The sequence below is a fragment of the Syngnathoides biaculeatus genome, chromosome 9, assembly GCF_019802595.1.
Source record: "Syngnathoides biaculeatus isolate LvHL_M chromosome 9, ASM1980259v1, whole genome shotgun sequence".
NCBI classification, from domain to species: domain Eukaryota; kingdom Metazoa; phylum Chordata; class Actinopteri; order Syngnathiformes; family Syngnathidae; genus Syngnathoides; species Syngnathoides biaculeatus.
This window is the reverse complement of record NC_084648.1, coordinates 9,961,863-9,982,383: the sequence shown is the minus strand read 5'-3', so window position 1 is coordinate 9,982,383 and position 20,521 is coordinate 9,961,863. Positions and strand designations below refer to the sequence as shown.

The window sequence follows — 20,521 nt, the reverse complement described above, 5'->3', positions numbered from 1 at the left end:
TAATTGGACACTCTAAATTGCCCCTAGGTGTGATTGTGACTGTTTGTGTCTCTGTGCCCTGCGACGGGCTGGCAACCAGTTCAGGGTGTACCCTGCCTCCAGCCCCTTGACAGCTGGGATAGGTTCCAGCACTCCTGCGACTCTTGTGAGGATACGCAGCAAAGAAAATGGATGGATGGACGTACTTTTTACTTCAACCCAAGTATTTATGTTATGACGGTATTTTTAGACCGTTACAAGAATGGTTGTGTGTGGTCGCCGGCCAATCCCAGGGGACACGTCGTTGACCATTCACACCTACGGGCAATTAGAAGTCTTCAATCAACCTATCATCATCTGGGGAAACCAGAGTACCTGAAAAAGAACTCATACAGGTACAAGTAAGGCCTAATTTGAACCCGGGTCACCAGAACTGAGAGCATAGCTCCAAATAGGGTTATTGCACGTGAGGAATGACATCTGAAAAGTCTTTCGCCGTAACGGTAACACGGTTGTAAATTTTTGTATTTTTCATCGTTAATTGGTCAGGTCAAGGTGAGGAAGAAAGGAAGAAAAAAAAGGGGCCATGGGAAGCATGGTATCAAACGTCTCCTTCATGGTTTAATGGACTTGGTGTCATGTATAAATATATACACTTTACAGATGGCTGGACCACAATGGAGCACACGCTAGCTGTTTAGCATCATGCTAGCACTTATTTACACTTGGGGGGGGTGCGAGTCAGCCTCCGCTAAGAGCAGCCAGAAGGCACGAGATCAGTGATCACGCGTGTGCGTGCTAAGCGTGTGCTGCATTGTGAAACCAGGACAATGTTAATGGGCAAAGGAGGGATGGGGGTGGGGGTTGGGGGGATGGGCAGTGTTGATGATTAAAAAGTAGACACGACAAGGTGAGAAGAAAAAGAAAACGAAGGCCTGCTGGCTTCCGCACTATTGCTGACTCGGGGGGGGGGGGGGAGTTGTGAATCTTGTGGTGGTTGTAGCTGCACACAACATCTCAGCGCTCATCCTCCTCCTCCTCCTCCTCCCACCGTCGTTGCGCCATCACCGCTGCACGCTTGCGTGCGTGTCCCCGACCCGCCGGCTACCGGGCCGCTCGCTCGCTCGCCGTCCGTGGCATCAGCAGCAGCCTCCGGACGAGGTGTTGACGGGCTTGCTCTGGATCTTCACGTTGGACTTCTCGGCGTTCCCGGCGTTGGCGGCGGCGCCGGGCCCCATCCGCTTCTTGATCTCGGCCGCCATCGTCATGAAGGCCTGCTCCACGTTGGTGGCGCTCTTGGCGCTCGTCTCCAGGAACGGGATGGCCAAGCTGTCTGCGAACTCCTGAACAAACATTAATTTTTTTTTTTTTTTTTTAAATCACAAGACTAGAAATTAAGCGTGAATGAATGAGCCAATTTCTCTTGGGCATAAGTTACAAGTTCACATATTTAAGTTTGTATTTATTTCAATTCACTTATTTGAATTCATGCAAACATTAATTGGACACTCTAAATTGCCCCTAGGTCTCTACAAGCCCTGTGATTGGCTGGCAGCCAGTTCACGGTGTACTCCACCTCTTGCCCGTTGATAACTGGGATAGGCTCAAGCACTACCGCGACCCCTGTGAGGATAAGCGGGTAAGAAAATGGATGGATCGATTTGAATTCACTTAGCAAAGCAGACTTTAGAATTCAACTATTTTATGTTTTGTTTTGTTTTTAATAATGCAAACATGGTCCCTTGAAAATCTGCCCGCTCACCGGCGCTCTACAGTGATGCTAAGTTATGTTAAAATGCGACAAATTGAGAGCAGTTGGACTTTTCCAAGTACCGTAATTCCCGGCCTACAGAGCAAACCTGGTTACAAGCCTCACCAAATACATTTGCAAAGGAAATACCATTTGGTACGTACACAGGCCACAGCCGTGTAAAAGTCGCAAGTGCCCACATTGAAACACGAGATATTTACAAAGACGGTACACAGAGCGTTTAATGCTAGCACCGTTGCGCTAACAGGGCCGGTTAAATAAAAACATACTGGTAAAAACCACTGAGACACAGCAGTAACAAGCTAGCGCAGCACGAACAGGCCTGGACCAGTAAAAGTCACTTCTCTCGGCACATGTATTCCACCTTGCGGACGTTAGAAAAAAATGCACAGATTAGCCGCATCACCACATAAGTTACAGAGCTGAAAGCGTGTGAAAAAAAGTCACGGATATTACGGTACTTGCGTAAAACCTCTGAGCTGGAAAAGTGTGATGAGCACAGTGAAGTGTGAAAGTGACCTTGGCTGTAGTGTAGTCCACCACTTTCTTGGTGGTCAGGTCGCATTTGTTGCCGACCAGCAGCTTGTTGACATTTTCGCTGGCGTAGCGGTCGATCTCCTGAAGCCACTGCTTCACGTTGTTGAACGACTCCTAACAGATGCGCACGAGAGCGAGTTGAACGCTGGTTGAATGTTGGTCAGCGCGCGCTCACACTCACGAGGTTGTGAGCAAAAATAAAGTGCAGTTCAAATGATGAGAAAGAAGGAGAAGAACCACGCTGACCTGATCGGTGACGTCATAAACGACGATTATTCCGTGCGCTCCTCTGTAGTAGCTGGACGTGATGGTGCGGAAGCGCTCCTGGCCAGCCGTGTCCCACTACGACGACAAAAACACGCAACGTACACGCAACTTCATGTCAACAGACCAACGACGGCCCCGTCGGTCTCAAGTGTGCACGCCCGCTCATCTTCTCACAATCTGCAGTTTGATGGTCTTCCCGTCCAGCTCGATGGTCCTGATCTTGAAGTCCACGCCGATGGTGCTGATGTAGCTCTCCGTGTATGTGTCGTCCTAACACGCAAACAATTAGTGAACGGTTGTCAGCTTCCCAGAGTGCCAAATGACAGGGGGGGGAAAAAAAAAAAAAAAAAAAACTCACTGCAAAGCGAAGCAGCAGGCAAGACTTTCCAACGCCAGAATCTCCAATCAGTAGCAGTTTGAATAAATAATCACTGGGGACACACACATGCACAGATGTTCAGTAAGTATACGAACAGCGTGGAGTCATTATAGGAACTATTTCGGTTCACTGCAGTCACTCACATTTGACGAGCGCGAAAAATCACAGGCGTAAAATTTGTTACGAGTAGAAAAAAATAGATATTGAAAGACGTCATTTATCTTGTGTATTCTTGACTATAATTTACGTGTTTATTTCATAATTGTTAACTAAACAAGCCTGCTCCAAAACAACCAGTATTCACCCGGAAACAGGAAATGCAAGTTAACCGTACTGAGCATGTCCGGAAGTGACGCCAAATGCGCATGTTCAGAGCTTCTTCACGAGCACATTTACGTCGAAAGTCATCAACATCATGAGCCATGTCAAAGGAAGTTCAGTTACACCAGGGGTGCCCAATGCGTCGATCGCGAGGTAGTGTGACGGCGTGCCCCTCCCCCCCAAAAAAAGACATTTGACTATCATCCACCTTGTCGCTTGATTCAGGTGTGACCAATACATCGAGCGCACGCACATAAAGGCGCATTGTAGCAAGCCTAAAGGAAGTCCTAATATCAGTTGAAATTCAAAATGATCATTTCTGAGTTTGAAATGTTTTGTTTTCTATTTTATTCATGTATTTATTTTATTTTTAATTTACAGTAATGTTAATCCAGTAAATTATTTTGAGGTCCTGAGATTCCATCCCTAATCACACCCGCAACTTTATATCTGCGGGCATGATTGACCACACCCGTACATTCACTGTGTGAAAAAATAGTTTCATGCAACTGAACTCTAAAAAAGCCACACAAATGTCCACACACGGGTGCCTTGAAATATGATCTGAATTTGTTATCATGCCTGTAACTCAAAACGCACATTTCAAATCATCTTTCCTTTGAAATGATTGAACATGTTATTAATCTGTTCAAGCCCCGCCCTGCCCTTTTCCCCTTGTTTTAAATGTTTTATTTCTTTGTATATAAATGTTTTTACTCATGTAAGGCACATTGAGTTACCTTTTTTTTTTTTGGCATGCGCCCCTTTTGAAGATTACCCCCCCCCCCCCAAAAAGTTTTATTTTGCTAATCATTAGTCTATCAATAGATATTTCCATTGCATTGTTCGGTTGTTTTAATCACATCATGAAATGATTTTTTTGTTTCATGTTCAGTTTTAGAGTAAAACTCTGTGAGTGGCAATTGACATAATGAATCCTCTTTTCTTTCTCTCTCTTTTTTTTTTTAAAGGAAGAGTTCACTTTTTGCCAAACTGCTGATTGCGGAGTTGAGATCACGGCCACCACAAAGTGCTCCTATCTCAAGTTCACGATCACAAATCAAGGCCAAAGGGGGAAAAAAAAACCCCACTCCGAAATCAAGTCACTTAGATTTCAAGGCAACGTTGTGTTGGGATTAGAGATGAAAAATGCTGACGCGTAGTCTGAATTGTTGCGTCTGTCACTGTACGTCACTGGCAGAGAAAGAAGAACAAAAAGATTTGGACTAAGCAGAAACGTTTGGCTACTCATCTGCTTTCGTTATGGAAGGACACCCATCATATTTTTTTCCCCCAAACAAATGGGTTTAGGTGGCTGACGCAAATATTAAGAATAATATGATCATCACCGCCACCTGAGTAAACAGTCACTCTTGGAGTTACATAATCACTCCCGACACGACTGTTAGCACGGATGCTAACGACGTTGTCGGATGTGGCAACTTCCTGTGGGCAACTCGTGACTCATTACGTCACACTTAAACTCGATTGTCCCCCCCCCCAATCGGCATTTTGGAGCCCACGAAGCAACATTAAGCGTCATTTGGGATGGTTTTATCCGTGTCACTCTTCGCGATTGGGGCGCAGTCGCTTCGTTAGCCCGCTAAGACGGCTAAGCAAACAAGACGGCTAAATGACAGTGACAACGAAACCCAACCGAGGGAACCAGTTGAGTCAGTACGATAAAAGCGAGAGCGTGTTGACAGGAGACGTATTTAAAACAACAACAACCAAATGTGGCCGGACTAACAAAGCGGCTGACGTTAGCTTTAGCTCAACTGCTGACAGCGATCAATGCCTCCTGCCGACACACACAGCGACGACCAACACTTACTATTCAGGATTCATCTTTGATTTACGACTCGGAGACGCGCGTCACGCTGGACTGTAGTAGGAAATTAACCGTGAAAGTGACCACGAAGCTTTTCGGGGGTGTCACAAAGAGGGGGGAAAATGAGAAGTGGCAAAAGCGCTGTCGTCGCAGCCAGGACGGCGTAATCGAATCAAATATGGCTGTGGGCCCCGCCTACCCGGAAATAGAGGCTGCACAGCATTGTGGGTAGTGTAGTTATGCGACGCCGTCTGCTGCCAAGGTGAACTGAAACGGTGGCCCGAAACGACATTGACATGTACAAATTTTCAAACAATGTTTCATACTGTAATTGTTTTTTGTAATTATTGGAAAAAGACCACAAAGGCGTCTTTTCCCATTAGGTTCAATTAAGTGACACAATTTCTCAGAACCTTTTCCACTTTCTTTATTCTCTATTGATTTGTCACTGAAACATGTTATATGTGTGTGTTTCATCACACATACGCACAAATACATACGGAAACACGCACGTGTACACGCGTGCACACGTAAACATTCTTACACACTCATCTAGGACGATGTACACACACGCGCACACATATTCCAGTCACAATTACACACACATACACAGGATGCGTCGTTATTTATAAGTGTTTTTTTTTGTCTACATCACGATAAAAAAATAGAACTGAAATTCATACATATGTACAGTTAATATTGTCGCATGAATACTACATCAAATGGCATGTATAAAAAGTCCCTATGATGATCCAGCAGGTGTGTGTGTGTGTGTGGTCCATTATCTTCAGGCACTTTCTTCCACAGCCAAGTGGTCCTCCGCATCCTCTTTTCCATCCAGTGTTTGATTGACAGACCACCCGGCAGCTTTCTTAATATTTCCGCTGTTGATTTTTTTTTAATTCATTTTTTTTCTTGTGGTTCAATGCTGGAACGATGACGATGCATTAATGAGAAAAATCTTCTTGTTGTACTTGATGCTAAGCGAGATGGTCGTTTTGCCCCCCCCCTGTCAACTTGTTTCCATGGCAACCGTCGTTTGCTCTTTGATGTTAAACAGCCTTTGTTGTAGTAATTGAAAATAAGACCAGCTAATGTCCTGCTTGTTTCCCGCGATCTTGGCTTGATTTGAGGCAAGTTAAAATATGTGAATTTGGATACAAATATAAAGTTATGTTTCCTTACACAGATTGCCTGGCAACCAGTTCAGGGTGTACCCCGCCTCCCGCCCGATGTCAGCCGGGATAGGCTCCAGCACCCTCGCGACTGTTGTGAGGATAAGCGGCTCAGAAAACGGGTGGATGTTTCCTTACAGAGGCAAGCAGCAATCATTGAAAAAATATGCATTTCACTAATGACCAGCAGAGGGCAGCAAAAACAAGACACGCAAAGGGCACGTAGTTACCATGGCAACCGGAGTTTCCTCATGCAAGCAAAGCCAAAGGCCTTCTAGTTCCAGCCCTTCAGCTACACTTGAGGCATGTTACACTATGAACGCTGAATTATGATGAATTTGTATCAAAATAATATTTCATATTCCCTTTGAGAGCAAAGCAGCAAGAAAAACAGCAAAAATAAGGAATTAGATTTTTTTTTTTTTTAGTTTAAATCAGCAGTCCCCAACCTTTTTGCGCCACTGACCACTTTCACGGACCACAGTAATTTCTAAGATGGGGCACTCCTATGAAATATGTACCGCTCAACAAAATGGTTTTTGATCACCTTTTCTGTGTGACCCGGTATCAACTAGGCCATGGCCCGGTTGGTTGGGGACCGCAAGCTTAAATGTCAAGCGACAAAAACTAGATTGTTGTGTGGGTGTAACAACGCGACACAGACAACAGGACAAAACACCGAGCAGAACCAAAGCCAGGGCTCGGCGGTCGGGGGGCGTCGAGGGGGCACCTCACTCGGCTGCCCGGTGTCTACCGCCACAACATCGGCACGCGACGCCACATCGGTGCATGGCGGTGAGCGGCAAGTAGCAGCACATGCACGGCACCAGCAGCGACAGCGCGAGCAGGGCGCTCCAGCGCAAACAAAAGCGCTCGTCGCCCGCCTCGCACGAGCACGCGTCCGAGTAGTCGCCCTCCGGGTCGGACATGCAGTGGTACAGCAGGCTGTCGGCGCACCACAGGAAGCTGACTCGGCGGATGCAGGTTTGGATCGGGTCGGGGGCCTCCTGACAGCGTCCGCGCCTGTTGTCCTTGCGCTGGAACAAATCCTGACAGTAAACGCAGCGTAGACGCTCGCCGTCCTTGTGACCTCGCTTCAGCTGAGGCTGAGCCGTCACCGCCACCCTCACGGGCGCGGGGTCGCCGCGGGAGGCGGACTTGCCGAGAGGATACGGGTAGCCGTAGTCCAGCTTCGGGGCGTCGTGCACGTAGGCGTCGGGCGTGCTGAACGGCGACAGCGTCTCCCGCGTGGCGGTGGCATGGCGGTAGTCCCCGTTGCGGGTGAGCCAGGCGCGCTCCCGGGGGGTGATTTGAACAACTTCCTCTTCCAAATGGAAGCTCACGTGACGAGGGAACACTTGCACCGCCTGTACACGTGACAAATATTCATTCCTGGATCAGAATGGCACAAGAAGGCAGAAAATACTACCAAAAAACACTAACAACACAGTCAATGAAAACGAGGTGGGGAGCACTAGTAACTATGTAATAATGTGACTAGTGAGTTGCATTGGGTGGCGCGGTTTTCAGTACACGTGGCCGATGTGCGCCTTCCCTCACTTGCTCCAGGAAGCAACGGTCAGCGAAGTAGCGGTCGTAGAAGTATTGGTCGGAGGGCTGGTGCCGCTCATTCAGGTGTCCCAGGATGCAACGGGGGTGGCGGCGGTGCTCGCAAAAGGACAGCGAGACGGGCTCCTTCCGCTGGGACGAATTGGACGAGCTGTCCGTGGCCGTCTGCGGCGGGAAACGGAAACGCGTCATGATGTCACTGATCACCACCGTTCGGAAGGTTAAGGCGGAAATGTCGTCAATTAAAATTACGTTTACATTCTTTAGAGATGTAATAGCAGTATAACTATTCATATAACACTTTCTCAATATTTTGATTAATTTCCTGAATATTAAATGAATGCATCAACAGGAACCTTGGATGTTGCTTCCAAAAAAGTGGATTCAAACTATTAATCATCCATCCAATTTCTTCGCCACTTATCCTCACAAGGGTCGCGGGGAGTGCTGGAGCCTATCCAAGCTTTCAACGGGCAGGAGGCGGGGTACAACCTGAACTGGTCGCCAGCCAATTGCAGGGCACATTGAGACAAACAGTTGCACTACCAATCACACCTAGGGGCAATTTTTAGAGTGTCCAATTAATGTTGCACGTTTTTGAGTTGTGGGAGGAAACCGGAGTGCCCGGAGAAAACCCACACAGACACGGGGAGAACATGCAAGCTCCACCCAGGAGGGGCCAGGATCGAACGCGGGTCCTCTCAACTGTGAGGTCTCCGCTTTACCAGCTGATCCACCGTGCCGCACTATTAATCATTATTTTGGATTTAACCACACATTTGTTCTTTAAAAATGTTTGTTACATCATACATATGTGTGTGAATGTGGACAATTTAGACAATATTGCTCCATTTTTTGACGCGCACATTTTCTCACAGTTATGTAAAAGATGAAAGTGATGTACATTACGCAATGTACATCACGTTGTCACATGTAATCGGTTACTCCCCGACACTGTTGACCGCGCCGCGATGTCATCGCAGAGAAGACGATGTCATCTGGCGCTGTCCAAGCTCACCGTGAACACGTCGTCATCGCCGAGCTCCGCCTCGTTGTGCAGCGTGGACGACGACGTGGTCGAGCCTGAAAAAACACATCGCGGGGTTAAAACTTCTCGGGACGTACGAAGTCTTCCCGCCTCTCTGCGGTTGACGCTCTGCGATACTCGAAGCGCAGTGGCCGCTTGCTGTTTAGCTTTTCGGTCTGCTAGCTTAATGCTAAAAAGCATGAATGTTGCAGTGCCTTAACCCTTTGATCGGCAGGTTGAACACTAATGGTGCAGCAACACATGTAGGAAGACAATATAACAGTACTCAGCGGCATATATTATACAACAACTAATATTACTACTATTGTAGTAATATGACAGAGGATCTCAGATCTCAATAAATAATAATTCATCAGGCTCGACTCTCCTGACATTGCTCCCGTCGTTTCCAGTTGTACTTAAAGATTGTAAAAGTACACCTGTAATTTTGTGTTTCCATTTTGTACAGTCTACTCGGGTTTTCAGAAGTAATTGCATTGGTTTTGGGTTTAAGTACTTTGGTGAGTGGTGTTTTTTGTGTTTGTTTGAATCCACTTTCCTGCAAATATTTTTTTCAAAATCAATTGCCGGATTTCGTTGAGTGTGATCAGTGAGTGCCCGCGCGTGACCTCCTGCCTCTGCGCATCACCGCGTAGTCCCGGTACCTTCCGTCAGGTCTTCCAGGGCCTTTCGTACGCCGCGGTCGAAGGCGCGCGCGTCGGTCGGACTCTGGAAGGTCAGGCCGCACTTCCGGTTGTCCACCCTCCAGTGGTGGAAGGTGGGCGTGGCCTTGGTGTAGACCAGGTCCTTCTTCAGGGAACATTCAAGAATCACCTGACACCACGAAAACAAGTCACGGTCAGTTAAGTACGCGTCGCGTGGATTTGTGGCTAGCGAGCCACAAACAGGTCGACCCGAGCTGGAAACAAGATGGAGTCGTGGAGTCACCTGTCTGTCCCGCAGCCGTTCTGCGTGGATGAGGAAGCTGCTGCGACCCGCCGGCCCGCCGGGCGTCAACCTGCACACGCCCACTCGGCTCAGGCCGCCGTCTTGCGGCAGCCAGCCGCCGCTCGAGTCGTCGCGGGTCATCACCAGCGCTTTGACGCGCACCATGTAGCTGTCACTGCACACGCAAGCGCTCGAGTCAGCCCATGGAGTAAGCGTACCCTGCGTGGCTAACGTTAGCGCGTTGGTTGACAACATAGAGATAATAGTTTTGACGCTTTCACAAATGTGTACATATTCATTCATATTTTAGAAAAAACACTATTTTGTTGTCTGCTATCGTGTGAATCCAAGATGGCTGCCTCACTTTGCTTCACAGATGCCTCTGGTGTATCGCAACAACATAATGAGGCTCCCTCCAGTGGTATTAACAGTAAAGACCGATTTAGCGACAAATCGGGAATGTTTCGAAAGGAAGCATCCATCCATTTTCTTAGCCGCTTATCCAGATGAGGGACGCGGGGAGCGCTGGAGCCTATCCCAGCTGTCAACGAGCAGGAGGCGGGGTACACCCTGAACTGGTCGCCAGCCAATCGCAGGGCACATAGAAACAAACAGTCAGACTCACAGTCACACCTATGGGCAATTTAGAGCGTCCAATTCATGTTGCATGTTTTTGGGATGCGGGAGAAAACCCACACAGGCACGGACGGGGAGAACGTGCAAACTCCACACAGGTGGGACCGGGATCGAACGCGGGTCCTCAGAACTGTGAGGCCAACGCTTTACCAGCTGAGCCGCCGTGCCGCCCGAATAGAAGCAAATAAACAAAATAAAATACAGTAAAAATAACTAAAGACACTAAGACGCATTTGTAGTATTCGTGTAACCCGAGAAAAATCCCATGTATCCAAAAATGGAATTATCATCTTCAGTAAACATGTGGCAAATTGTGGAACTTCATTTCGGATGCATATTAAAATATATATATTTTTTAGAAACAATTATTATTTTCAAATTTTCGGTGCAAGTGGTCCAGTGGGCCACGTGTTACAGTACGTAACAAATAGGCGCTTTATGGAACATTTTTTTTTTTTAACTCTTTCCATCAATATTTCAATGAATCAGTTTTCGTCATGAGGGGAAGTCATGTGGTGCCCGCTGCTCGCGCACGGTGGGGCGGCGCCCGAGCGCCCCCTGGTGTCGCGTGTCTGCGCGCGTGCACGTGCGTGATACTGACTCGTGAGGCGTGGGGTGGTGCTCCTCGTCGCTCATGTTCTTTTGTTGCGTTCACGTTCCACCGCGCGGAGGCTTTCGCTCCGCGGCAACGCGCCGCGGTCTCTCCATTTGGGCGCGCGCGCGGCTCCTGCCATCTTCTGGTGGCTCGTGCGTTTGTCCTCCTCCTCCCTCCCTCCTCCTTCCTCCTCCTCCTCGTCCTCCTATTCTTTCACGGCTAAATCCGCCGACCTCTTCCCCCTCCTCTCCTTCGTCTTCTCCGACCTTTTTGTTGCTGCTAATCCTCCGCGGCGGTCTCGGCCAGGAACGCGTCGACCGAAAGAGGCTCGCTGTCGTCGGCTCGGCTCGCTCCGGACGAGCCCCATCTCCTCCTTACTCCATGTTTGATTGAGAGAGGACGAGGAGGGAGGTGGGGGGAGTGACGTCACACCTGAGGGACCGCAGAGTCACGTGCCAATAATAATAATAATAACATGACGATGATGGTGGTGTGGCTTTACTTTTGCAACAAAATGAAACATTTATTCATCCATCCATTTTGGGTGCCGCTTATCCTCACTAAGGTCACGGGTGTGCTGGCGTCTAGCTCAGCTACGTTATGAAAAGTGTTTGAGATAATAATTGCTGTATGCAGATCATATTTAGTTACACAGTAATAACAGCAACTTGTGACATTTATTAAGCTTTTGAGCCCTCAAAAATTCTACATTTTTTTTTCTGGCAATGATTAATTTATGGGAAAGGCGACACACTGGTTAGCAGATCTGCCTCAGTTTTCCTCTCGCATCCCCAAAAACTGCATTCATTGAAGACGCTAAATTGCCCACTGACTGGTTGTCTGTTTCTATGTGCCCTGCGATTGGCTGGCGACCAGTTGAGGGTGTACCCTGCCTCTGGCCCGATGACTGCTGGGATAGGCTGCAGCACTCCATCTGAGGATAAGCGGCACAGATCATGGATGAATGATCTCGAAAATAAACAACTTCAACATACAACTTTTTATCCTGAAAATATTCTTCTTCATTGTGTATTTCTTACATGTGGAATTTGGAAAATATGACTTTCTGTCCATAATATTGTATCTTGTCATTTCTATGCAGTTATTGATCCATTTTCTGAACTGCTTCGAGCTCATCACGAGTTTTTTTTTTTGTTTTGTTTCCCATAATCATATTCTCGTCATACGTGAGTCCAAGTCTTCCTCGAGTAGTAATCCGTAGACGTCTCCATGGCAACCAGCAGCTGCCCAACTCCGGGAAACCTAATTGTAATGACACCAATATTCCAGCAGGCGGCGCAAATGTGTTCCGGAAAGGGATTCTTTTCTCTTTTTGTGATGACTTTTTCACGATGCGCACGTCCTGTCGTCATGGTTACAAATATGATGAGTCATCATTCGGGATTTTTGAGGTCGAAAGGGAAGCGAACGACAAGTTTTAGTGTTAGCTTACTTTTGCATTTATGGTTCTTAACATCCACGTGACAGTACTAACGAAGTCCTTCTGAAAAAAGACAAATAATAATATGTATGATATGTGTTATGTCATTTGCTTTTCCGATATAATTCCTTCACGTCCCTTGTAAAAATAGGACTTCTTTCTCCTATTAATAACTCCCAACCCTTTTTTATCTAAGATTTCCACTTTATTGGTACAGAATTCGACTATAATCCTAAAGAATTACATTTTTTTACAATTTGTACTACATTGAGGCCCAAATTTTATGCTTGTAAGTGAATATTTATTTGAATGTGTAAATCTTAAAAATAAGATTTATTTTCTCAAAGGTATGTATTTTGATATTCAAGGTTTTAATCTTGAAAATATGCAACTTTTTTCATATTAAGACTTTAAGATTGAAATATTTTTTCCTCAAGATTGTAATGCCTGGCATTTTATTTGAAAAATATACAGCATTAATCCCATAATTTTAATCCTGTAATAGTGAAGAAATGCAACTATTCTCAGAATTGTACAATTTTCATCTATCTATCTATATCTATCTATCTATCTATCTATCTATCTATCTATCTATCTATCTATCTATCTATCTATCTATCTATCTATCTATCTATCTATCCTCCTTTTCCCTTGAAGATAAGCAACCTCATTTCTGTAATAGTGACTATTGAAATCAAAATATTTTAAACGTCAATCTCAAAAACAGTTGCAAATTCCCACATTTGCAGACGTTGGGCTTCTCCGTGGAGACGCCCCCCCCCCTTCCCTCCGCATTTTTAATTTGTGGGGCGTTGCAGAAGCAGAATTTTTTTCCCTCGTTCCCAGCAAAACTTTTCCTCACCTTCCCCCAATTTTGTTTTCACTCGATCATCCCGAGCATCTCCAATATGCGCAGAGAGCTTCCATCTTCATCCTCTTCCAACTCAACTTTCGATGGAGCAGAAGGTGCGTAATTTTTGATTTTTTTTTTTACTTTTGACAATTTGAACAGTCCGACAACATCATGTTTGACAAGCTTTCGAGTGCAAAATCTGACCCAAACGCTTCATCTTAAAGTGTTGTTTATCTGTGACAAATATAACATTTTGATTGTTAACAACCATCCATTATTAAAGCACATTTTTGAGTGTCCACCAGTTATATTTAATCTTACCATTATACCATTGTTCTTGTAACACTGCAATTTGAATCTTGAAAATGTACAGTATTTTTTAGCATGAAAAAAAAATGGTATGCAGGTTGTGCGCATTAGTAGGTGAAAGGAACTGGACAGCACGAGTTACCTTTTGGAGCGGTTTGTGTTTTTTGGCTCTATTACACATCCCCCAAAACAAACTTGGGGTGTGCCATCCATCCAGCCATTTTCTTAGCTGCGTATCCTCATAAGGGTCGCGGAGAGTGCTGGAGTCTATCCCCGCTGTCAACGGGGAAGAGACGGGGTACACCCTGAACTGGTTGCCAGCCAATCGCAGGGACCATAGAGACAACCAGTCGCACTCACAATCACACCTTGGGGCAATTTAGAGTGTCCAATTAATGTGGCATGTTTTTCGGATGTGGGAGAAAACCGGAGTGCACGGAAAAAAAACCCACGCAGGGACGGGTAGAACAGGCAAACTCCACACAGGCGGGTCCGGGATTGAACCGGGGACCTCGGAAATGTGAGGCCAACACTTTCCAGCTGAACCACCGTGCCACCCATGGGGTGTACCATATTTACAAATTGATATTATGTGGCAGCATGAAGACGTGGTCCTGTACTACCAACCCCTGCCACCTCCCCAAGACTACCACCATCATCATCATCATCATCATCATCACCACGCAGTCTCGTACCCGCCTCATCACCCCAGCCAAGGAAACATGGCTGCCGTGAAGAAGGAGCAAGACGCCATCTACGGGTAAGACCAAGTCCTTGCCACTTGTATGCTATTTTTATGCATGTCATACTTAATACTTATCACACCACTAATCAGCAGTTAGACAAATTTAGGGTTACTGATGGTGTAGTGGTTCACTCACCTGACTTTAGTGCAGGCGGCGTGAGTTCAGAGTTTGGAGTGCAAACGATTGACCGTGTCTATACGTGCCCTGCGACTGGCTGGCGACCAGTTCGGGGTGTAGTCGGGTGTTGGTTCAGAGTCAGCTGGTATAGACTCCAGTGCTGTAAATGGATAATTTTTTTTAAAACAGGGGTGTCAAACTAATTTTTCGCGCGAGCCACGTTGTTGTTCTGGTTTCTCTCAGAGGACCGTTATTACTGTGGTACAAAAATAATTAATCATCTCATCATATTTAAATCAATTTATGAACTAGTTTTGGAATCAGAAATCAAGGGTAATGTGTTTTTCAACTATTCACATTTGGCAAAACAAAAATGCTTGTAATATCTCACAACTTGAAATTTTCACAAGAATCATGCAAATTGACACTAGATTGGGCTTCGCGGGCCACACAAAATTATGTGGCGGGCCAGATCTGGCCCCGGGCCTTGAGTTTGACACCCGTGTTTAAGAACATAGAACATCCGTGCTGCAAAAGGAGAACTTTTCAAATCAGTCATTCATTGTCAACTCAATGACTGGCCCATTTAAACAGTACTCAACTACAAATATTGTTTGCGCTCTCAAATGAAAAGTTTTTGCTTTCTCATTGAAGATTTTATCAAAAAATTTGGTGCCCTTCGTCCAAAAATGTCACACGTAATTTTTACTTGATTACTTCGGTAATATAAACGCCTGGGAGAATAAATTAGCTCTGCTGGCAATTGTAATACAGAGGGTCCGAATAACTTTATACTTCAAACATAAATCTTAATACTAGTCGACAAAATTTTGTTCTCAAGGGGCTACTAAAAATATAGAAAATAAAGTGTCTCCAAAACTACGCACTCTCACTCACACCACGTAGTTTGTAGCCCTGTATGTAGCCTTTGTAAAAGTACACAAGTAAAAAATAAACAATAAATGTCAGGTGGCGCAATTATTGAGGCTGTTTCCGTGTTGTCGTTGTTGGCACTTGCTGATGACATCACTGCCTTAGCCACGCCCTGTTCCCGCTGTTGGCTTTGTTGTTGGGGAAGTGCAACCTGGCTACGTGGACGTCGCGGCTGGGGGGCGGCGGGGGGCCCGCGGAGGACGTCTGCTCGTCGCTCTCCTTCGTCGACGACATCAGCGCCTTCGCCGAGGAGGTGTGTTGCCACGGAAACGTCCTCCTCGTCCCTGTCGCATGGTGATGATGTCATCACCAATTGACTTCCTGACTACCTATGTTTGTTGTATCAGGTGAGAAGGTCCCACAAATTGTTTTTGTGTCATCCTGAGCTTGATCGTTTGGTGAGTTCCATACTTTCAAATGATTTTTGCGTTATCACGGTGATGCAAAATTTAAATTTTTTGTTGAGCACATTCCGTCCCTTTCCCTTTCAAAATATCAAAATAAAAGTACCGTCATGGTGAATTTTTCCTATCATTTAGAATTTTTTTGGGACTGATTCAAACCTTTACAACTTTAAAGTGTTTAGCTCATTCATCATTTTCTTGCGACGCGCCCGCCTTATGCGCCTTTGCTAATGTTTTTTCAAATTCGGAGCTTGGGCCATTTCTTTCCGCTTTGAGTCGCGAGCCGATGAGTGAGCCTCAGCTACGGCGCCGCTTAAGTGAAGTGAAAATACAAAAAAGGAGCAATTACCGTGCAGCACTTGCTTGCGAGCACACTCAATGACAACACTCCCGACGAGCTGCTGTGATCCACAACTCACGCGCCGACACTTACACGCATACAAACCGGCCAACCTAAATCCAGCTCCTGATGTCACTCAACAGGCCCCGCCCTTTAAAGCCACGAATACTAATTAGTCAGCATTGACAATTACTTTTTTCCCACTGGATTATTCTATAAATATAGTTTGTGTGTGTGGTTTTTCTGTGTGTGTGTGCATACAGATGATCCAAGCCATCCGAGTGCTCCACTTCCACCTCTTGGAGCTGGAGAAGGTCACGGAAACTTATTATTCCTTCCGCCTGTCTGCTCCCTAATCCTCCAATCCCGATCATGAGTGTAATCCCACCCGATTCCCACTTTTAACCCCCCGTGTGAAAGCCTCCATCGCGACACTTGAGCGTGTATTTTGAACGTGTATTTTTGTGCGTCAGGTCCACGAGTTGTGCGACAACTTCTGCGCTCGCTACGTCAGCTGCCTGAAAGGGAAAATGCCAATCGATTTGGTGATTGACGACGAGGACAACCACAATGTCAGTGGATTTCTTTTGATGTCAATCATATTAATTTGACGTAGAACAACGTGTCATGTGTGTGTTACCTGTTGACTGTTGAAACGACAAACATTTGTCATTTTTGAAGCTTGTAAAAGTTTGGCAGGCCTTCTTTGTCCCATTCAATCCCGCAGCCGCTATTGAGTCGACATGACAACAACGCGATGACGTCTGCTCGCAAGCCGCTGCTCACGCCGCAGGGTCACCACGGTGACCATCGCACACACAAAGGTCACGCAGCTGTGTGTGTGTTTGTGTATGTGTGTCTCACTGATCTAAAAAAAAAAACAAAGACTGGATGGCTCATTGGCCACCAAAACTGAAGTCGGCATCCGCCATCTCGAAACTCCCAAAACAACCATGCCGACCTGTGCAGCGACAGCGATTAACCGCAAAAATATTACACAGAAAGATTTACTTTGTCACTGTTAAAGTTTCTTTGTAAAGGTTTTTTTTAATTTTCTGATGAGTTTAATTCACTTGAACAAAGCTTTGTTTACATTTCTTGTTCACTGTTCACTCTCTGCTTCACCTTTATAGGCCGACGTTTTTTTCGCGAAAAAGCGATGTCAATATTTTCCCAAACTTCATCAGTGGATAAGCAAGAAAACACATTTTCTGTGAAATTTTTGATGAATTTCATAATACAGAATTCTCCAAATTTAATTTGATTTTTCAAATGTGAGGAAACAAGTTTAAATTTTCTGTCTGAAATAGAATGTCACAGAGACAAAAAATGAACAGTGCGCTTAGCATGTATTTTCCCATTGCGAGTCCTCATTTTCACAAATATATCGAACTGATTGACTTAAAATTTCATGTTTTTATGACAAATCCTTCTTTTTTTTTGCTATGTTATGACGATACTGCTTCACAACATATTTTGTGAAAGGTTAACCTCACATAAATCAGGCCTTCGGTAATATGCAAGGTTTCTTGGTCGTCCCGGTGTTATGTCTTTCCTTTGCACTTCGCCTTTTTTGGCTTACCAAGTCAAATTAAAAATCCTTCATGTTACCAGAACTGAAAACATGTCAAGCTCACATGACCAGTTTTAATTTTACATGCCAAACTTTGAGGAAAAACTTCTCCATAATCCAACCTGTCAACGAGGTCCTCCACACGTTTTGGGAGTACCAAGATGGCGGCCAACCGGCTCCAACCAATCGACATATCGCTGGATGTGTCTGCACTGTCCAGTCTTTTTTTTTGTTTTTTTTTTAAAGATCAGTGGTGTGTCCTCAACTTGTCAGTCTAGACTCAGGTCGCAAAGATAGGATGTGTAATGATGAGGGCTCACTCTGATAGTACGGTGGCACAAACCTCCCTCCGTGTTGGTCCAAAAGTCCAGATGGTGGTAACTCCTGGCCACTTCCTTACTTTGTGTTGCCCAGGCAACGAGGTAGGTGGGGGCCTGACGTGTCCCATCCCCGGTGACGACGAGGAAGACAGCGGCTGCGACGTCAACCATGAGCGTCCCCGCCACAAGAAACGAGGCGTCTTCCCCAAAGCGGCCACCAACATCTTGAGGGCGTGGCTCTTCCAGCACCTGGTGGTCAGTACATGAGATACATTTGTTTAAAAAACACCAACCACTATGCTTTTATGAAGCAGCACGGTGGTATATATTCTATATTTATGTATTTTTTTTTTTTTTTACAGTTTATACGGCTAAAGGTTCACACTTGGACAATAAAGATGATTCGGACGAGGATTCAGCGTCGTACAATTCTTGAAAGCGCTAATTTCCTGTGTTGCTTGTCGTTATTGTCGTCACGTGTTAGCATCCGTATCCATGCGAGGACGAGAAGAAGCAACTGTCACATGACACGGGCCTCACCATCCTGCAGGTCAACAACTGGTCGGTTCACAGCAACAACAACACAAGTAGATGTTGGCGTTAGCGGTTGTTGTTTGTGTCATCGCTTGATGGAAAATTTTACTTCACACACGGGAAAAACCAATATCTTACTAATAATATTTGTGTGTGTGTGTGTGAGTTTTTAGGTTCATCAATGCCAGGCGGCGAATTGTTCAGCCAATCCTTGACCAGAACAACCAAACTGGTGAGTCACCTTCCACACACACACGTCCACACACACATTTGGTCACATGTAATGCCATCTTATGTGATTTAATGTGTTATTCTGAATTCACAAATGGTGTGTGTGCGTGTGTGTGTGCATGCATACTCTTGTGTGTGCAGAAGGCCAGACCGCACTACATGACACCAACGGTCAACCAGTACGACAACTTGCTATGGACACACACACACGTAACGGTCACAGCACCTGGTACGCCCACACATGCACACGTATTGCATGTTAGATTTTTTTTTCCAACTTTTAATACTACGTGTGTGTCTGCACGTGTGTCTCAGGGTTAGTGGGTGGCGTTGCCACAGCGACGAGGACCAGTGGCACTGCATGTAACACAACCTATCAGTATGAGCTACTGCTTGAAATGAATAGAGATTCTATTAATTTATTCCAGTCTCCCCCCCCCCCGCTACAAAAAAATGTTTTTTAACAGGAAAAGTAGGACTCTCTAATATTGTACTTTATGAAAGCATATGTATTGACATTATTAAATAGAATGTAAAGAATTAAGCTGTTTGTGCATCATGATTTCATGCTTCTATGCCCATTGACATGGGGGGGGGGTTAAACTAATACTATTTAGAATATAACGCTCCATCTTTCAGACCTTGGCCATCCTGGGGGGCAGTATACTACTACATATTATTATTATTATTGTTATTATTATTATTATCGTATTCTTGTTGTGATTTTAATTCCTCTGGTGTTACAGGAAATAATGACTGCCATAATACAGTTCAGTTGTGTTGAGCTTTTTAGTACAATATGTTCGCATTCAATCATTTTTTTACGCAAGGAATGCAACACATTTTAAGTGACTCATGCTAAACAAGGGGTGGGGTATTTTGGTCCGAGGGTTACTTTTAATAGTTGATTTGGAAAAAATATGAACACACAAACAACGGCGCGTCCCTGAGCTGTGACTGACAGGCGACTCCCGAGGGCGCTGATGAGCTTTTCAAACATAAAAAAAAAAAAAAAAAAAAAAACATCAGTCGATGATGCAAAAACAGCATTTGACACTTGACGAGAAGCAAACATAACAACAAAGTGTGTAAAAGAGACTCTTTAATGACTTGTTTTGCCGCTGCTGCTCACGTCGAGTGACACTTTCGTTCTGTGATGAATGAAAGCGGCTTGTAAAGCTTTTTTATTTTATTTGGACTTCTGTTTTTGTGAGCTTGTATGTTTTATTTTCTCGCTTTGGTTTATATCTTTATAAGCATTTTTTTCTTTGTTTTGAAATGGTTTTAACCATATAAAGCACAATGAGTTACCCTGTGTATGAAATGCGCTACATAAATACATTTACTTTGCTTTGTCAAAAACTAAGTATGAAAAAGAATACTTCATGTTTTATAAATGTAATAATAAATGATAAATGTTTTTGGTAAAGCGTTGGCCTCACAGTCCTGAGGACCCGGGTTCGATCGCGGCCCCACCCGTGTGGAGTTTGCATGTACTTCACGTGCCTGCGTGGGTTTTCTCCGGGCACTCCGGTTTCCTCCCACATCCCAAAAACATGCAACATTAATTGCACACTCTAAATTGCCCCAAGGTGTGATTGGGAGTGTGGCTGTTTGTCTCTATGTGCCCTGCAATCGGTTTGGCAACCAGTTCAGGGGGTACCTGACAGCTGGGATAGGCTCCA

The 20,521-nt window shown here is 45.3% G+C and overlaps 3 protein-coding genes across 13 annotated transcripts; 1 reads left to right on the top strand and 2 right to left on the bottom strand.

The window, feature by feature from the left end:
• Positions 1 to 573: 573 nt before the first annotated feature.
• On the bottom strand, positions 574 to 5,267 carry LOC133505890 (ras-related protein Rab-1A-like). Its single transcript, XM_061829424.1, has 6 exons — positions 5,089 to 5,267; positions 2,913 to 2,985; positions 2,729 to 2,824; positions 2,534 to 2,629; positions 2,270 to 2,401; positions 574 to 1,322 (listed from the first exon to the last, which is right to left on the bottom strand). The coding sequence occupies exons 1-6, from the start codon at positions 5,100 to 5,102 to the stop codon at positions 1,119 to 1,121; spliced, it is 615 nt and encodes a 204-aa protein (XP_061685408.1). The 5' UTR covers positions 5,103 to 5,267; the 3' UTR covers positions 574 to 1,118.
• A 250-nt stretch (positions 5,268 to 5,517) lies between these two features.
• On the bottom strand, positions 5,518 to 16,414 carry spred2a (sprouty related EVH1 domain containing 2a). 4 transcript variants are annotated; one of them, XM_061829413.1, is made up of 8 exons: positions 16,188 to 16,414; positions 14,520 to 14,661; positions 11,042 to 11,467; positions 9,805 to 9,979; positions 9,522 to 9,690; positions 8,848 to 8,912; positions 7,821 to 7,994; positions 5,518 to 7,627 (listed from the first exon to the last, which is right to left on the bottom strand). In XM_061829413.1, the coding sequence occupies exons 3-8, from the start codon at positions 11,074 to 11,076 to the stop codon at positions 6,992 to 6,994; spliced, it is 1,254 nt and encodes a 417-aa protein (XP_061685397.1). In that variant the 5' UTR covers positions 11,077 to 11,467; positions 14,520 to 14,661; positions 16,188 to 16,414; the 3' UTR covers positions 5,518 to 6,991. The 4 variants fall into 4 exon arrangements, with proteins under 4 accessions (XP_061685397.1, XP_061685395.1, XP_061685396.1 ...); XM_061829411.1 differs by lacking the exon at positions 16,188 to 16,414 and adding an exon at positions 15,389 to 15,507; XM_061829412.1 differs by lacking the exon at positions 16,188 to 16,414 and adding an exon at positions 15,399 to 15,505.
• meis1a (Meis homeobox 1 a) lies at positions 15,562 to 19,376 on the top strand. 8 transcript variants are annotated; one of them, XM_061829417.1, is made up of 10 exons: positions 15,562 to 15,687; positions 15,782 to 15,832; positions 16,442 to 16,492; positions 16,652 to 16,750; positions 16,906 to 17,002; positions 18,166 to 18,326; positions 18,434 to 18,632; positions 18,779 to 18,837; positions 18,978 to 19,065; positions 19,152 to 19,376. In XM_061829417.1, the coding sequence occupies exons 3-10, from the start codon at positions 16,442 to 16,444 to the stop codon at positions 19,298 to 19,300; spliced, it is 903 nt and encodes a 300-aa protein (XP_061685401.1). In that variant the 5' UTR covers positions 15,562 to 15,687; positions 15,782 to 15,832; the 3' UTR covers positions 19,301 to 19,376. The 8 variants fall into 8 exon arrangements, with proteins under 8 accessions (XP_061685401.1, XP_061685402.1, XP_061685404.1 ...); XM_061829421.1 differs by having other exon boundaries at positions 15,676 to 15,687; positions 16,442 to 16,556; XM_061829418.1 differs by lacking the exon at positions 15,782 to 15,832 and having other exon boundaries at positions 15,641 to 15,781.
• Positions 19,377 to 20,521: the final 1,145 nt, after the last annotated feature.

Bases quoted from the DNA above. Each gene is read 5' to 3' on its own strand.
- LOC133505890 (XM_061829424.1), bottom strand. The intron at 2,630-2,728 runs GTGAGAAGATGA...TTGTCGTCGTAG, and splicing joins AGACCATCAAACTGCAGATT to TGGGACACGGCTGGCCAGGA. The intron at 2,402-2,533 runs GTCAGCGTGGTT...CGCATCTGTTAG, and splicing joins TTTATGACGTCACCGATCAG to GAGTCGTTCAACAACGTGAA.
- spred2a (XM_061829413.1), bottom strand. From the start codon at position 11,076: ATGAGCGACGAGGAGCACCACCCCACGCCTCACGA. The intron at 9,691-9,804 runs GTGACTCCACGA...TCGTGGTGTCAG, and splicing joins AACGGCTGCGGGACAGACAG to GTGATTCTTGAATGTTCCCT. The intron at 7,628-7,820 runs GTGAGGGAAGGC...TCACGTGTACAG, and splicing joins ACCGTTGCTTCCTGGAGCAA to GCGGTGCAAGTGTTCCCTCG.
- meis1a (XM_061829417.1), top strand. From the start codon at position 16,442: ATGATCCAAGCCATCCGAGTGCTCCACTTCCACCTCTTGGAGCTGGAG. The intron at 16,493-16,651 runs GTCACGGAAACT...TTTGTGCGTCAG, and splicing joins ACCTCTTGGAGCTGGAGAAG to GTCCACGAGTTGTGCGACAA. The intron at 18,327-18,433 runs GTCAGTACATGA...TTTTTTTTACAG, and splicing joins GGCTCTTCCAGCACCTGGTG to TTTATACGGCTAAAGGTTCA.